Source organism: Solanum stenotomum, chromosome 12 (genome assembly GCF_019186545.1).
Source record: "Solanum stenotomum isolate F172 chromosome 12, ASM1918654v1, whole genome shotgun sequence".
Classification (NCBI taxonomy): domain Eukaryota; kingdom Viridiplantae; phylum Streptophyta; class Magnoliopsida; order Solanales; family Solanaceae; genus Solanum; species Solanum stenotomum.
In genome coordinates, this window is record NC_064293.1 from 40,871,045 (window position 1) to 40,889,237 (window position 18,193).

At 33.7% G+C, this 18,193-nt stretch overlaps 3 protein-coding genes across 3 annotated transcripts in view; 2 read left to right on the plus strand and 1 right to left on the minus strand.

Moving 5' to 3' along the window:
- LOC125846792 (catalase isozyme 2) overlaps positions 1–18,193 on the minus strand; it is a 186,530-nt gene that overhangs the window by 115,370 nt on the left and 52,967 nt on the right. The window lies entirely within an intron of this gene.
- Positions 669–9,718, plus strand: LOC125846799 (isocitrate dehydrogenase [NAD] regulatory subunit 1, mitochondrial-like). The gene is made up of 4 exons (XM_049526407.1): positions 669–1,372; positions 2,547–2,786; positions 7,277–7,355; positions 9,187–9,718. The coding sequence occupies exons 1-4, from the start codon at positions 893–895 to the stop codon at positions 9,459–9,461; spliced, it is 1,074 nt and encodes a 357-aa protein (XP_049382364.1). The 5' UTR covers positions 669–892; the 3' UTR covers positions 9,462–9,718.
- On the plus strand, positions 10,728–15,736 carry LOC125846790 (isovalerate--CoA ligase AAE2-like). Its single transcript, XM_049526396.1, has 2 exons — positions 10,728–11,006; positions 14,119–15,736. The coding sequence occupies exons 1-2, from the start codon at positions 10,764–10,766 to the stop codon at positions 15,556–15,558; spliced, it is 1,683 nt and encodes a 560-aa protein (XP_049382353.1). The 5' UTR covers positions 10,728–10,763; the 3' UTR covers positions 15,559–15,736.

Genomic DNA, 18,193 nt, shown 5'->3' on the forward strand with positions numbered 1-18,193 from the left:
AATATGAACATACAAAAAATGTAACGGAAGATACATTTGAATAATTTCAAATACTATATTGATAAATTTGAACTTTCCTAAATAAATGGCAGTGATATGTTAAACAATTAAGTACTTGTTTCATTTTAATTTATATGAAATGTTTTAATGGTACATGATTTTTTTTAAAAAAAAACTTGTGATCCACCCCTTCATTTCATATTAAGTGAATTTTTGAAGGTTTTTTTTCATCGTTCAAAATAATTAAATTGTTCAAAGTTTAAAATGAATGTGATTTTTTTTCCATATTTACCCTTTCTTCTAATGAAGTTTTATATTTTTTAGGAGTTGCAAAGTTATATTTATGATTTCACAAAGGATAGTAATAAAAAATATGATTTAAATTATGTTCTCGAATGTCCAAATTACTTAATATGTCCTAATTTTATGTAACACATTTCAAATTTTTGGAATTGAATGATTTAATTTTAATTGTGACTTAAGACATAAAAAATTCGTTCTTTTGAGATGAAATTTATATATTTTAAAATTATTAAAAAAATACTATAGATCATAATAATTAATAATTTAAATATTTTTAAAAGATATATATATATATATATATATATAAAATTTAGGATTTTTTCTAAAAAAATTTTAAATGTAGAAATTGGAAGTCCATGAACCATGAGTACATGAGGTGGGTGTTTGGTCAGAAGAATCAGATGAACCAGCTATTCTTCAGCGGTTCACGCAAAATGTGGCGCGCATTGCTACCATACCACTCTCGTTCACTTGCTTTTCTTCTTCTCCTTTTTCCTTCGCCTACTACGATTCTCTTCCCTGCCCTTTCATGGCGACTTAAAGCCATTATCAATCTGAAGAATTCAACTCAAATCAAAATCAAATAGCTATGGCTCGGAAATCCTTTCCGATCCTGAAACAACTCATCCAACAATCGACCAATCGTTGTTTCACCTCTAGCGCTTCGCCGCGAGCCGTCACGCTGATCCCAGGCGATGGCGTTGGTCCACTGGTAACCGATTCAGTCGAACAAGTGATGCAGGCGATGAAGGCACCTGTTTACTTTGAGCGATACGAAGTGCGTGGTGATATGAAGTGTATACCGAAGGAAGTAATTGATTCGATTAAGAAGAATAAGGTTTGTCTGAAAGGAGGGTTAAAAACTCCGGTTGGCGGAGGTGTTAGTTCGCTAAATGTGCAAATGAGGAAAGAGCTTGATTTGTACGCTTCCATTGTGCATTGTTTTACTCTGCCAGGGTTGCCTACGCGGCATGAAGATGTGGATATTGTTGTGATTAGGGAGAACACTGAGGGAGAGTATGCTGGCCTTGAGCACGAGGTTGTTCCTGGTGTCGTTGAGAGCCTTAAGGTACTGCAATTTTCATTTTGAGACCTTTGTTATTTTAGTATGTGAGGTGAGTCTGTTAGATTCATAATCTTTTGCTTAATTCTGCCTTTGTGGAAACTTTCCCCGTATTGAATTTAAATTTTGGTGAATATTGAATGTGTTAAGAAAATGACAACCTAGGAAGCTGTCCAAAAGACCTCTCTTAATAGGCATGTGTGTTTAGCTAAGACAAACACAAGGATGCCAAAATACCTAGAGTCATGTTGGTACAACTTTAGGTGTTTTTCAGGAGTCTTTATTGACTATTGCAATGAAGTGGGTCCAGATGGTTCGGATGGATTATATAGCCAACTCATGTTAGTATGGGATTGGGCATAGTTCTTGTTGTTGTATCCAACTTTGCTGTATCTAAAAAATGGGATCATTTACCTTTTAAAGTAGGATTGGACGTGTAGATGGCTCTCATGTACATTTGGGTACTCTCAAATTGCTAAAAGGATGCAACTATGTGGTGTTCCAAATGTGCACTTATCCTTGAAGATTTAGATCATAGTCATGTTTAGCCCCTAATGTTGGGTAGTGTGCACAAGGCCCTATGTATGACAGTAGGGGGCACAACAAAGCACTGATTCCTTAATAGGTTAGTATGGCTGCTATGGCAGGCCCCATGTTGGGCACAGTGCACATTGTTTGATTAAATAGGGAGTACCTTTTGCGCTCCATCCTTCTGCTGGAGAGTGCAATTTTTCAGAAGTATTGCATATCTTCTTCATTTTATGTATCCTTGACATTATTACCATTTATAGAATATGCTTGATAGATGATGTAATCTTGAGTGAAGTGTACGGATTGTCAGTTGCAGTTGAACCTGTTTGATCTTGGTTTGTGTATGAGGAAGAATTGCACAGTTAGAGCTTATTTTTACCTGGTCACAACGTTAGAGAAATGGGCCAGCTTAGAAAGATGGACATGTGATATTTTCTTTATAAAGTTCTTTCTTTTGTAACATTACCAATTTCGGCCTATGTGGTTTAATGATATTCTTATTATGCTCGTTTCTCGACTCTTCTAAGAAAAGGAGTTGTTTTTTCTCTTCATTAATTTTCCTTTGTGGTTCTTATTATATCGAATCGTCTGTAAAGTTTTCCTGTTCCACAACTTGCTTTATCCTATACTTTCATGTTTTCCTTTCCAGGTGATAACAAAATATTGCTCAGAACGAATAGCAAAATTTGCGTTTGAGTATGCTGATGTGAACAAAAGAAAGAAGGTCACAGCTGTGCACAAAGCCAACATTATGAAACTTGCAGATGGTCTATTCTTAGAATCCTGTAGGGAAATTGCAGCTAAATATCCAGAAATACAGTATGAGGAGATTATTGTGGATAATTGCTGCATGCAACTTGTCTCAAGGCCGGAGCAATTTGATGTCATGGTATGGGGATATGCTTCCTTGTCTTTTCTCTTTACTAAGTCCTTAAATTCTAGCTTCCTTTATACATCTGATATCTAATGGTGTCAGATAAGTGTATCACAAAATGAAGTCTAATGGTGAGTGCTATCAATCTTGTGTAGTCACTGAGGAGAGGATGGGCATACTGAGAGCTTGTCCTGTCTGTTGTTTGTGTGTAGTTGGATAATTAGCTTGACTTTTGAAGTTCAAGAATTCCTTGAAGATGCTATGAGACTAGTTCATATGGTACTTGGCTATGGATTAACGACACACAAATGATATTGGAAACTGTATCTTCACAGAGTTGCTTACGTAGTCAAAGGGCCTACCCTTGGCAGGGTGTCTCTAGCATCTACTTTGACCTTTTATTTTGTGTTCTTACTGGTAATGGTCGAGACAAGTGATGTGATGAAATAACAAAGTCCAAATGACAATGTCAGCAAAAATATTAAAAGTCTTTTTCCTTCTCCTTCTACAACTTGGATATTCTTGCACCTGGGATTTCCGAGCGTCCTCTTTGATTTTCTTGTAAATAATATGGATCAGCGAGCTTGACTACAACAACAACACACCCAATGTAGTCCCACAAAGTAGGGTCTGGGGAGGGGGAGGGTAGAGTGTACGCAAACCTTACCCCTACCTCAGCGGTAGAGAGGGTGTTCCCTATAGACCCGCAGCTCAAGCAAAAACAAATCAAAGCAATCCAGAAAAATAAGCAATGGAAATGAAAGTATAACAAAGCATGCTGAACAGTAAAATACAACAAAATAATACAATAATCGAAGTATAAGAAACTATTAGTATGAATCAGTGAGCTTGATTGGTGGGAAAAAATGCTTGCCTCACTTAGTGCAACTTAAGAGAAAGGGGATTATGGAATGCTATCCCGGCAGCTATTTGGTGGACTACCCAGAGAGAGTGTATAAATTTTAACACAAACAAGAGAATGTACATAGTCTTAAATTTAAATGTATACTTTTGCTTTCTTTTTGGATAACATGGCAAATATAAATGTTACTCAGAATGTGGTGCCGTGCTTTACCTTTTTTAACTCCTTACACACTCTGTTTTAACTGACCGAAGCTTGTAACTGGTTCAATGCTCCAGCATGCCCTTGTTGCTTGTCATGCATCTATAAAAGCTTACCTTATGAAAAATTGGATATCACTGAGAAAGTATGGATGGAAAAACATTTAAGATTAGCTAAGGCAGGTATCTCCCCCATGTCTTTCTCATGGTGGGTTTTGTAGATTAAGAGTCATCAGCTTTCCTGCATCGGTCCAGAAGCAAGCTTTAGTGTTTTATTCTGCCTCTTTTTATTAACCTCTTTCCTCATTTTGATACATCGCTGATAAGCTTGTTGCTGAAGTACAACAAATTGCAATTATGTAGGTTGTTAATATTGGAGATTTAGTGAATCAGGAAACTCCATTAATGGAGAATATCTGGAACTCGAAGTAAGAGAGAAGAGATGGTTTGTGAAATTTCCAATTCTGATTAATTCTTACTGACTGTACACATCAATATTTATACAGAATACAAAAGGAAGAGTAAAATATCTAAAACTCTCTAACTAACTATTAACTAACATGACTTGTACATAAAAACATATTCGGTTAACTAACTAACTATACTTTAATCTCAATACTCCCCCTCAAGTTGGAGGCGGAATAGACATAGCCAACTTGTCCAATAAAGTGCAGTGCTTGATGCCAGTGAGGGCCTTCGTGAGTATGTCTGCTAACTGAGCAGCAGTTCCAATATGATGCAATGTTATAAGGCCTTCTTGAAGCTTGGTTCTTACAAAATGGCAGTCCACTTCAATGTGCTTGGTGCGCTCATGGAAGACAGGGTTCTTGGCAATATGAATAGCTGCTTGGCTATCACAGTGAACATGAAAGGGGACAAGGCTAGGTATAGTTAATTCCTCAAATAACCTTTGCAACCAGACCAATTCTCCTACCATTTTCCTTAAGGACCTGTATTCTGCTTCAGTTGAGGAAAGGGAAATTGTTTCTTGCTTCTTGGACTTCCAACTAATGAGACTATCACCCAACAACACAATATAGCCAGTGACAGACTTTCTCGAATCAGGGCAGGCAGCCCAATCAGAATCACAATAAGCAGATACCCTGAAATCTGCAGATGAGGACATGAAAACTCCTAGAGTAGGATCTTTCTTGAGGTAGCGAAGCATGTGAAAGGCAGCACGCAAATAAGGTTCTCTGGGATCCTGCATATACTGGCTAAGGAATTGCACACCATAAGTCAAATCAAGTCTAGTGTTAGTAAGAAAATTGAGTTTGCCAACCAGTTTTTTGTATTGAGTAGGGTCATCTAGTGCCTTTCCCTCATGTGCTCGCAGCTTAACATTAGGATCAAGGGGAGAAGACAAGGGAGTGGAGTGATCACAACTGAATTCTTTGAGGAGATCCTGAACAAACTTCCTCTGGGAAATAAGAATCCCATCATCCTTGTATAAAATTTCCAAACCCAAAAACTAGTGTAATCTACCTAGGTCTTTGATCTTAAACTGATGATGAAGGAACTTCTTGAGCTCAGTTATCTCATCAAAATCTGTTCCTGTGAGCAGAATATCATCAACATACACACCTAGAAACACAGTAGATGTGTCTCTCTTTCTGTAAAACAGGGAGTAGTCATGGAGAGAATGAGTGTACCCTCTTGTGTTTAAAGCCTCAGTTAGTTTTTCATACCACTGTCTACTAGCTTGTTTCAAACCATATAGTGACTTGTTGAGTTTACAGACCATGTTTGTGTTAGGAACAGTCAAACCAGGAGGTATCCATGTAACTTGTAACACTTAACCCTGGTATGACCTGGCCGTCTGCAGTAATCACAGTAAGGTCTACCCCTAGGTGCATTGCCAGTGATGTTGGAAGAAGAGTAGTCTGTTTTAAAATTCCTTCCTCTTGATGAATTTGAGGAGCTTGAGGGCCCAGCAAGTAATGAACTTCCTTCAACAAACAATTGATTATTTGGCTTGAACTCTCTTTGTTTTTCTTTTTGAACCAACAATGCAAAGGCTTGTGCCATGGAAGGCAATGGGTTCATCATTAAAATACTACCCCTGATTATGGTATAGACTTCATTTAACCCCATAAGAAACTGAATTAGGCGCCTATCCTGCTCTGCCTTTTGAAGATTAGTTTTAGCTCCACAAATACACACACAATTGCACTGACTGGTAATGCATAAACTGTTAAGTTCTTCCCAGAGTTTCTTCATTCTAGTGTAGTATGTGATGATATCGAGAATACCTTGACTAAGATCGTTGATCTCTTTCTGAGTCTGGTACAACTTTGCTCCATTTGTCTGATCGTAGCGATCTTCTAGCTCTGTCCAATTCCAAAGCATCACCCACATATTCAACACTATCTGCAACTTCTCTACCCAGTGAATTAAGAATCCACGACGTGACCATATCATCGCATCTCACCCATTGGCGATAAGTTGGATCAGTTTTAGGTGGGCGTTTGCATTCACCATTGATGAAAATCAATTTGTTTTTCACGGGCAAAGATCTGAGGACACTTCTTCGCCAGGAGTGAAAACCAGTTCCATCGAAAGGGACAGGTACAAGTACCACACCAGGACTATCAGATGGATGAATGTAGAGGTGACTGTTTGTATCAATTCCAGTAGACGATCCCGTATTAATTCCAGCAGACGATCCCTCATTCGTGAGTTCCACCATGATGAAGTAGTTATCAGAGAGAAAAAAAAGACCAGTTGAAAAGAGAAGAGAATTAGATCGATAAGACAAATAGATCTGGAAATCGATGACGCAAACGCAACTAAGAAGGAGTGTAAAGAGAAGGAACAGAACGTCCAAGCTCTGATACCATGTTAATATTGGAGATTTAGTGAATCAGGAAACTCCATTAATGGAGAATATCTGGAACTCGAAGTAAGAGAGAAGAGATGGTTTGTGAAATTTCCAATTTTGATTAATTCTTACTGACTGTACACATCAATATTTATACAGAATACAAAAGGAAGAGTAAAATATCTAAAACTCTCTAACTAACTATTAACTAACATGACTATTAAGTATTATATTGCACAGCTCACGTAGTTATTCGTGGGAGCATACTTATGATGAATCCGCTGCCTACTATGGCTCAGGCTTTTTCTCTGTTAGTCCAGGATGAACACCAGAGGGAAATTAAGCCTTCTAACCATTTTAATGTAGAAGCTACTGCTTTANTATTCAATGTGTATAGTTAGTTAGCTCAAAGTGTAATAGTCTAGAAGCTTCCAGCTGATGTGTATATATACTTCACTGATGAAATAGAATCATTCAAGCTTTGCATTCTACAAGTTATCTTCTCTGCTCTTCTTCTTTACTGATTGTAGTCAAGGCTTCCATTGTTTCAATTTTGATAATGACAGCTGTACATAATAACAGATTCGGTTAACTAACTAACTATACTTTAATCTCAATATAGGTGACTCCCAACCTCTATGGAAATTTGATTGCAAATACGGCTGCTGGCATAGCTGGTGGCACAGGAGTCATGCCAGGAGGTAAAATTTTCTGATATATATATATATATTGAATTATTTACATCTCTCTATTATGCTAAGTTGTTGACTTTGGCTGGCATTAGCAGTCCTTTTTTGGTCTATAGATGACAATTTGATCTTAAGATTTTCACTAAGTTAAGATACGTCTAGTATGTAGCTCACATTTCATCAAGCATAATTCTGGTGATCTAAACCTGTTAAACTTTCTGGCAGCTAAATGAACAAACTCCTTTGTAGTTTGATTTCTTGGTAGCTTAAGTCTAGCTATACTGCAATAAGAATGGAAAATTGATCCAATAAACTCTCGAAATGGATAGAAGAATCATATCTTACAGAGCTTGAGGTACTTGAAAAGAAAAAGAAATACAGTGGATGGGCACATCATCTGTTGGACTTCAGTATAACCTGATTGACATTAGATCTGAGAAATCAAGGCAGAGGTAGTGGAAATCGTTGCAGATTGAGATTACAACTATAGCTTCCAGTTACTCGGTGTGTTCTCATTTGATTAGTGCTAGGCAAAAGGAGGCCGGACTCAGTCATGCCATAGGTTAAGCAGACGCAGACTGCGAAGACATAACCTAACTACAGAAAATTCAACGGGCAAGAGTATCAGATTTAGACAACCTTATGCACATTAGGTTAGAACAGAGAAGTCTTTTGCAGAGGTTGATTATCTAAGGGCTAGAAAATAGCTGAAGTCATACAAAATTTAGTAGAGGAGGATAACAGAATTTCAATATAAGAAATTTTGGTACACTAGGGATTAGGTCATCGTAGCAAATGTTTAATTTGAAAACCGGAGCTCACATAACCTAGGTCTCTCATTTGTTGGAGGTTTAGAGAAGGCTCAGAACATGGGTAACTAAGGTGAACGACACATTTTCACTGTGGATAGTATTAGCATTATCCGCATAGTGTCTTGTCCTCCAATTTCTGTTACTACCTGTTTTTTCTTGTGCCTCAGTTTTCACATTATTTTGTTCTTTTTTTTGCGGTTGTTAAATGCTATATAATGCTTTCATTATTATTTGCTATGTCTTTTTTACTTTGTATTTTCTCTTCGATACTTCTTTGATATGCATTCCTTGAGTCGAGGATATTTCAAAAACAACCTCTCTACCTCCATGAGGTAGGGGGTAAGGTCTGCATATACTTTACCCTCCCCAAACCCCACTAGTGGGATTTCACTACTGCAGCTCAATTACCTTGTTCAGTGTTGCTTTTTCTCTTCATTTTTCTTTTGGATGTATCTTTATGTTTTTCCAAACTTCACTGTTGGCTTACTCAGTTAGCATGTCCAATATAAATGCAGCTGGTCAATTATTTTTGTGGTTTCAATATCTCATGAAAGGACTTTGTAAGTTCCAACTTCCCATTGGGGCTGGTGCGGGTGAACAATTGTGATGCTTGACGTCAAGCCTCTACATCGCTTCTTTCCCCCCTCCTCCATGACTGTGAGTAGAAGTGTTGATAAAGAAGCTTCCAGTATAATGATATCCATTTGATTATGAGATGTTCACTGGTTGGTTCCTGAATTTGTTAATGCCCTTTTGCTTATATGGGACAGCTCAGACTAGTTGCTAATACTTAACAAAATGCAGTAGAACCCCTTTTGTGAGTGCTTGCTACTTCTCGCGAGACATCACCACTATGCTCATCAGTACTTGTTCACACTTTATTTGTTGGAAGAAAGATTAAATGGCTCGTCCTTCTCTATTCTACAGATCATTTATAGTGTTTCTCAGGGAACAATTAGAATATTCTCAACGTTTCCTCCTCAAGTATTAGGCAGTGTATGAGACATAATGTAGGACTGTTGTTTTCTCAGGTAATGTTGGCGCCGATCAAGCAGTTTTTGAGCAAGGTGCTTCAGCTGGGAATGTCGGCAACGAAAAGATATTGAAGCTTAAGAAAGCAAATCCAGTGGCACTTCTTCTGTCGTCGGCAATGATGCTGAGACATCTTGAATTTCCGTCATTTGCTGATCGTTTAGAAACTGCTGTAAGACATGTAATAGAAGAGGGAAAATTCAGGACAAAGGATGTTGGAGGGGATAGCACCACCCAAGAAGTTGTTGATGCAATTATAGCTGCTTTAGACTAATCGGCAATGACACTCATGAAAGTTTTTAGGAGAATTATTCACTGTCCAGAGATCTACTTGGCCTATTTTTTGCACAGCTGCAATTTTGTTTTAACTTTCTGAGAATATTTGCTGCTACAATTCTAATTATCTTTGTCATTGGTTAATAATTCAAAATGGATGCATGACTGCTGTCCCTGCCCTGTGCATAAGAACCTGTAAAAGATCACTTTTTGCTTTGTCCATATTACTTGAAGGAATTTTGCTTCGTGGTGATATATTGTGACCTATTTTTTTGTGTTTAATTTCTCTGATCTTTGATATTTTAATTTTTATTTCTGTGTGAGTAGTGGTAACACATGCCCTCTTCTTCTTCATTTTGTATTTATTTGAGATCTGTTTTTATTTTATTCTGCCATGTGTAGTGGAATCTCTTTCTTTATTTCTCTCTTTCATTGCCATTTCATTCCTTTGTTTTTTAAATAATTATTTTTCTGTGGTTAGTGAAATGAATGGTGATTCGTACCTGACCCTTTTTATCCCTTTTGTTATTGTTTGTGTTCGTTATTTCCCACTTCAAGAGAAGACCAAATCTAAGATGCACCTTTTCTGATATTTTAATTAATTAAATGGGGAAATGTGATTTTAATCACTGCATTTTTGTATAATTCTAGTTATAGTTTTATAATTCAAGTCAATATTGCCGCTTCGCTTAAAACGAGAAATAAAAAATAGTGATGTAAGGGTTTATTCACGCAAAGTTTTTCTCATTTTTTTGTTTCCTGGAAATTGAAGCTCAACTAAATTTGGATTTGTGCCGGAAGTCCGACATTAGGGTAAAGCTTCCCTAACAAGGCGATTCGGTACTCAAGGAAACTCGAACTCGAGATTTCTTAGTTTAAAATGAAAGAAGTATTTAACATTCTACCATAATCTCTGGTAAGTTTTTCTCATTTGATTCTGGTGAAACGTAATGCATAGATTACATAAACTCACTGGTTGACTTGTGGTTTGCAAAATCCCAACATATCCGGTTCAGCCCACGTTTGAGCTTTAATTGCTGCTTTATAATAATACTGGTCATTACCATCACGATCAAGAAATATCAAATACTTAATTCAACTTTTCTTTGTTTTGCCAACTGTAATAATGACTTTGCTATTAAAATGTGAATTTCTCAAATTGCTTCATTGTATTACTCCTCCATTACTTTTCTGAGCGAACGCCATTACCAGCTGCATCATGAGTTGCTCAAGAAATTTTATATGTAGTATAAATGCAGTACAAATTCAAGCCACAAGTAATCAGAGGGGTCGCCATTATATGTGCATGCAGGTATCGATGGATCTACAAACTGAATCTATGGAGGGTTTACTTAAATGTTCATCTGTAAACTATGTTCCATTGACACCTATAAGTTTTTTGGAGAGAGCAGCAAATGTGTTTAGAGGAAGAACTTCAATTATTGATGGAGCTTCTGTGAAGTATAATTGGGAAGAGACATATGATAGATGCATAAAACTTGCTTCTGCTTTGTCTGAGCTTGGCATTTCTCGTGGGGATATGGTAAGCTTTTCTAAATTCTAACTCATTAACATTACTAAAAATGAAGTGTGTGCTAACTTATTTATCAATTTGATCCAAATATATATATATATACATACATACAATCTATCACTACTAGAAAACTTTAAGTTATCTGCAAATTTTACTTGAGGATTATTTCTGCAGAAATTTCCTATGAATTTTCATACGGAAATGACTTTTTTATCTGCGGAAAATATTTTTCTAGAAAAATTGATGGGTAAATTTGATGTCATTTTCACAAAACTATTACCTAGGGAATTATTTGGGGAAAATAATTTGCAAATATCATATTCATAGGTAAATTCGCAAGTAATGAAAAAAAGTAATTTTTTTTTATTTGTTTGCGAGAAAATCCCTAAATAAACTTATTTGTAGATTTAGCTAAGAACAATTACTTGAAAATTTATCTAGAAATATTTTTATATGTGGTATTATCCGGGAATTCATGTTTTACGAATTTTATTGGGGATTTATTTCTTAGAAATTTACTTGAAAATTTTCTTGCTTGAAGAATTACTTAGGGAATTTATAATTGTAAATTTTGTTGGAGATTTTTTGAGGAATTTACTTGGAAATAATATTTGAATTTTTTTTTGATATAATTTAATTGAAATATTTTCTTGGAATCTAGGGATTTTATAAAATTTGGAGTCCTCGAGAAATATTTTCTTAAAGATATATTTACCAAAACTAAAAATTATAATAATATAGAAAATGACATTAAAATGAAATTCTTGATAAATATTTACTTTACTTTTATGTTAAATCATTTTTACGATCATATAAATTTAATACGGTATTGGAATATAATCACAAATGTCATAATCAATATTTTTAACTTATATCTGGTTATATTTAATCTCACTAAAAATCAATTATGCCATTTTTTTCATTTTATTTTTTGATTTAAAAGATACAAAAAAATAAAATTATATGGCTAGTTATTTATCTAACAAAAAAATATCTATCATAAATATAATCAATTTTGATTCAATATTATTTTATATTAAATTGTGTATTCTTGAATAAGTCAAGCACTATTTTTAAGTAGAAAAAAAAAGATTTTATACCTTATGAATGTGAAATTTACTTGCTTTCTTGATAGAATTATATAAAATGATAAATAAATAATTTTTACTTGTATATGCAATTGATATATTATTTTTTTACAAGATTAAAAATGATATAATATCTCTATTATAAGTTATTAAATGATATTTATTTGCAAATATATAATCAAGTAAAAGTATGTTAAAATATAATTGTTAAAAGATACATTAAAATTATAAATACCACAAATACCTATTAAAATTATAAATACCACAAATACCTATTAAGATATACTATCAATAATATTTATTTCTAAGAGCTTTGTATGTATAATTAAAATTTTCTCTACGTTTAATATGCTTAGTTATGGATATTATCTTATAGAAAATGTAAGTATAAAATTTTCATGATATGTTGGGTGAGAATAATTTATTTTAAATATATACATAGTTGTCACGTTTCATTTTTTAAGAGTTATATTACGTACATGAACTTTAGCCAATATTTTAAGAAATATTTGTTACCATATTAATATGGATGACTTTATAGTACTTTTTATGTAATTTATAAATATCTAAATTGTATTTTAATAACTCAATTAATTTAATTTAACTTTAAAAATAATCAAATCGAATCGGTGTAATATCATAGATAACTTTGTACTACATAGGCGGAGAACACCAACAAGTTAGCATTTATAATGCTATGTCTTGAAATATTGGTAGAATGGAACAACAATGTAGGGGGAACGCAGCAAGTTAGCATTTATAATGCTATGTCTTGAAATATTGGTAGAATGGAACAACAATATAGTATTGGTAGAATGGAACAACAATGTAGGGGGAACGCAGCAAGTTAGCATTTATAATGCTATGTCTTGGACCATTGGTAGAATGGAGCAGCAACTATGTATGGGGTAGGCATTGCGTAGTGGGATTAAGTTGTGCAATTATAATTGATGGATAATAGGACAAATCCCATGTAATCCGCACATTTTTTTTTATAGTATTTGCTAGCTGGGACGTATCTAGAGAGGGTGTCGTATTATATATTTTTGACCTATAATTTTTATAGCACGGTAAATTTTTTATATAATTAAATTAAATGTGTATATTAAAATTTAAAACTAGTAGTATTATAGTATTATATATTTTTGACCTATAATTTTTAAAATTTAATGGTTCATATTAAAAAGTAAGAACCTAAAAGTCAAACCGATAAAATTTATATTTAAGATGCATTTTTTTGTAATCATACACCCATCTTACTGAAACCCTGAATACACCTCTGTTAAATATCTAGCTATTTTGTAAACTAGATCAGCAAAAGACATTGAACTGTAATTATTCATTCGAAAAAAAGCTAATGCGGACACACATGCGTGCCCACATTATATTTGAAAATTTTATATAACATTACTTTTTAAAATTTGTATAGATTTATTTGTGATCCTAAATTGGGGATCTTTAATACAACTATTATAATTACCAAAAAATAATATAACTATTATTGAGGATTCATTTTTTTTTTTTTAACTTATGGATGACAGGTTGTAACTTGTATGATCTCTTTCTTATCAAGTACTATTATTTTATTGAAATAACTCAATCTTCTTGTTCTTTTAGGTTTCAAGTAATTATTAGGTTTATCTCTTGTTCTTTATGGTATAAAATATTTTTCATAACTTCAAAAATAAATGTAGCCGTTCATTGTGTTCTATATTGATTTTTTAACATTGTTTATTTTTAAATTATTAAAATTTGGTTAAACTCGAAAGAAAATATGATGTATAAGACTGTTACTCCTATTAGATTAATAGAAATGAATAATTATTATGCATCATAGAGAAAGTTCATCTCATTGGTGGGAGATGAGTCCTTTGGTCTAGTTAAATGTACTTGGGGCAATTGTACCGTTAGAATCTAACTTTTGAGGTTAAGTTAGGTCCACTTTTTACTCGAGTCAGACCCAATCTTGTCGAAGTTGTGACTTTAAATGGTTTACTCTGTCATTTTCATAGATTTTGAAATTGTTTGTGTAGGTTGCAACATTGGCTCGAAATGTATATGCAATGCAAGAGCTACATTTTGCAGTACCAATGGCTGGAGCAGTTATTTGTACATTGAATACCCGTCATGATTCAGGTATGTTATCAGTACTTCTGAAACATTCTGAAACAAAGGTAATATTTGTGGATCAACACTTGCTGCAACTTGCTCAAGGAGCATTAAATATTCTTGCTAATGAAAAAGTAACACCACCTCTTCTTGTTGTGATCTCTGAATCTAACAATTCTTATCATACTATTGTTAATTCGAATTCTTACGAATATGAAAGCCTCCTGGAAAGTGGTAATAGCGAATTCTCTGTAAGGTGGCCAACAAGTGAATTTGATCCTATTAGTGTTAACTATACTTCTGGAACAACGTCGCGACCCAAAGGGGTTGTTTACAGTCACAGAGGTGCATATCTCAATACCATTGCTACCTTTCTGCTTCATGAGATGAGTTCATGGCCTGTTTACCTTTGGACCGTCCCAACGTTTCACTGCAACGGATGGTGCCTGACTTGGGGTCTAGCAGCACTTGGTGGCACCAGCATTTGCCTCAGACAGGTTTATCCAAAAGACATATTTGAAAACATAGCAGAGCACAAGGTCACACACATGAGTGGGGCACCAACTGTTCTGAACATGCTTGTGAATTCACCCGTAAGCGACAGAAAACCACTTCCTCACAGTGTTAACATAATGACAGGTGGTTCACCACCACCTCCACAAATCATTTCCAAAATGGAGGAACTCGGGTTTCGAGTACACCACTTATATGGACTAACAGAGACATATGGTCCAGGTACATATTGTTTGTGGAGGTCTGAGTGGGATTCTTTACCACCAAATGAAAAGTACAAACTGAAAGCAAGACAAGGGGTGCAACATCTTTGTTCAGGAGCAGTGGATGTGATGGACCCTCTTACAATGGAGAAAGTACCAGAAGATGGTAAAACAATAGGTGAAATTATGTTTAGAGGGAATACTGTAATGAGTGGATATCTAAAAGATGAAGAAGTAACAAAAGAAGCTTTTAAAGGTGGATGGTTTCATAGTGGTGATTTGGCTGTTAAACATCCTGATGGATACATAGAAGTTAAGGACAGATTGAAAGATATCGTAATCTCTGGTGGAGAAAACATAAGCACGGTAGAGGTGGAAAGAGTTCTGTATAGTCATCCAGCAATTTTTGAAACAGCAGTGGTTGCGCGACCAGATAATCACTGGGGGCAGACACCTTGTGCATTTGTGAAGTTGAAGGATGGTTCTAATGTTAGTGATCAAGAAATTATCAACTTCTGCAGGGATAACTTGCCTCATTACATGGCACCTCGAACAGTCATATTTCAAGATCTCCCGAAAACTTCAACAGGCAAGATTCAAAAATTCATTCTAAGAGAGAAAGCCAGAGCTTTGGGAAGTCTTTGCTGAAGGAGATGGGAAAAGGAACTTCGTTTTTCTTTGATTATAATTGCTGTTAAGTCTGAGTGTCATTCTTCTATTCCATTTACAATTTGAGAATTTTCTAGAACTGAAAGACTTCTATGTTGTAATCTGTTTATCTTACATTTTTTTTTGTGTTTAAAGATTGAAGTCTCCTCAAAAGGTGTATGCTAATCTCCATGTTGTACAAGCTAGACATGGTATCTCTTTGCTAATGGAGTTTAATTTTCATTATTCTACTTCTGATCGATTGCAATAGACTATCAAAATTCATGTTGTCAGCGTATATAATTTAAATCCTATTCAAATTTATCCGTAAGGTCGTGGTAATACTTCAAAATTGATGCATCATTGCTGTCTATACCTTGTTTTAATTGTTCATACAGTTAGCATTAACTGGAAATTCCATCTTATCCTCTCACGAAGAAGAAACAACAAATATTCAATTGAGTTTCTTTGCATCATCAACTCTTTTCGTTGCTTTGTCAACTCTGTATAAGGTCTTTCAGAGGATCTCGAAACTGAGTCACTATTGCTTAAATGTATCTGTCAAGTACACTTGCCTCTGCTTTGTCTGACTCTCTCGCGGGGATGTGGTAAGTTTCTTCAATTCTATCCCATTTTCTGCTGGAAAATAATTTGAAGGTGTAGCAAATTTTAATTTTATTTTTCCAATTCAATAACGTAAATGAAAGTTATTTTGAGAAATTTCTTTTTAAAGTATGACTTTTTCCTTATGAATAGGTTAATTTTCTATCTATAATTTTTATTTTTTTTGTCATTTTGATAGATTGAGTCCCGAATAAATTTAAATATTAGTTCTTTTTTTTTTTGTAAAAAATTCTTAAAGATTTACCGCTTCCACGCCATGACATAAGTATCAAAAATTATATTTCAGGCAAAAATAACTACTATAAAAACCAACTTAACAAAGTTAAATGACTTTTAAAAAACAAAACAAAATTAAATAGCTACAATAGATAATTACAAACAAAAAAAATTAGGCTATCATCCAAGCTTCTAACTTTATAAACTATATTAGAATTTGGCAAAATACAAGCAAGAAAATCCTAAACACATTAGCCTCGAACTCTGTTACTTGATCTTGATTTTATCATTTTCTTAGTTGTCGTTTCCAATTATTAAAATAAAAAATAATTACTCGAATATGTCATTTTGTGTCAGGCAGATTTGATGTAGTTGGTACAAAGATCCAATAAATGACAATACCCTATAATTGTTGTATATCATGTAAATTTATATATTTTAGATGTTACCAATTTCAGTTAAAATAATGGGAAATGTTATCATCTTTGGACATTCACGTCAGTCATAAGTCCTTCTAAAAAAATGCTTGAAATTATTGTTTCTTGCCTTGAAGTTAAACTAAAAATAATATATGAAAAAGTGAGATAATATTGAGGATTATAAAATACTACTATAGTTTACATAAAACAACAACTCTGATTCTTTCTTCTGTGGGTCCTTTGGCCACAAATTATTTAGAAAAAATTTAGGAACTAGTTTTCGGCCGTACAGTTACTTGACAAATATATTTGATAAATATAGAAATTTACTCTCTAAAAAATCACCTCAAATTTTTATATTTTATTAAAATACCCATCATTTATAGTTTTGGACTAAATTCATTTCTAGTCAAAATTTATACCGTTATATACATATTTTATATAATTTTTATCCGAGCTTGCTCTTCGTAGTCACTTCCAATTACACGTAGTAATAGTAATTTTTCGTATACAAATCAATAATATTTTCTCTTTTTTTTCTTCCTCTTTTTTCAAATTTATATTAATTATGTTTGTTGTTATGACTTTTCACGAAATATTTTCATTATAAAATGATAATACAAATTTATGAGTATTTTAAATAATTTTTTAAAAAAGTTATTCAACTTCTTACATTCGTTTACATTTTATCAGTAAAAACGAGTTCCATACTAACGTACTTTTTCACCAAAAAAGTTTCTTTCACTCACAAATCTTTAAAATAACTACTACTATAACTTATCAAACTTTTTTTGCTTTTATATACTAACTGTTTTTTTTTTTTTCAAAATATATTGACAATAACCTTTTCTTACAATTTGTCCAAATAGTTGCATACGGGCATAAACTTCATTTTAAAAGAAGTTAAATAATTTCTATGTGCAAAGAAGATTAAATAATCACGGTCAAACAAATATTTGCCTGAAAAAGACAAATAGTGTTTATGCTATAGTTTTATATTATAATTTATAAGCTGACAAAATTGAATATATAGGACTCATAGGGGGGCTATACATTAATGTTACGGTTTGGCGAGTTGATCTTTAATTTGTGTTCTTTGAGATTGAAACTACTATGATATAAAAATTAAGGGTGTGTTTGGTATGAAAAATGTTTTCCGGGAAAACAAGTTGATTTTTGATTTATTTTCTCATGTTTGGTTGGTGAGTAGAAAATATTTTTCGAAAAAGATTTTTAGTATTTGATTTATGAATGAAAAATATTTTTGAGAAATATCTTTTATTTTTACTAGAGTAGAAAATAATTTTTGAAATTGAAAATATTTTTTGAAAACAAATTTAATTTTTTTTGGGGTGGGGGTGGTAGGGGGTGGGGGG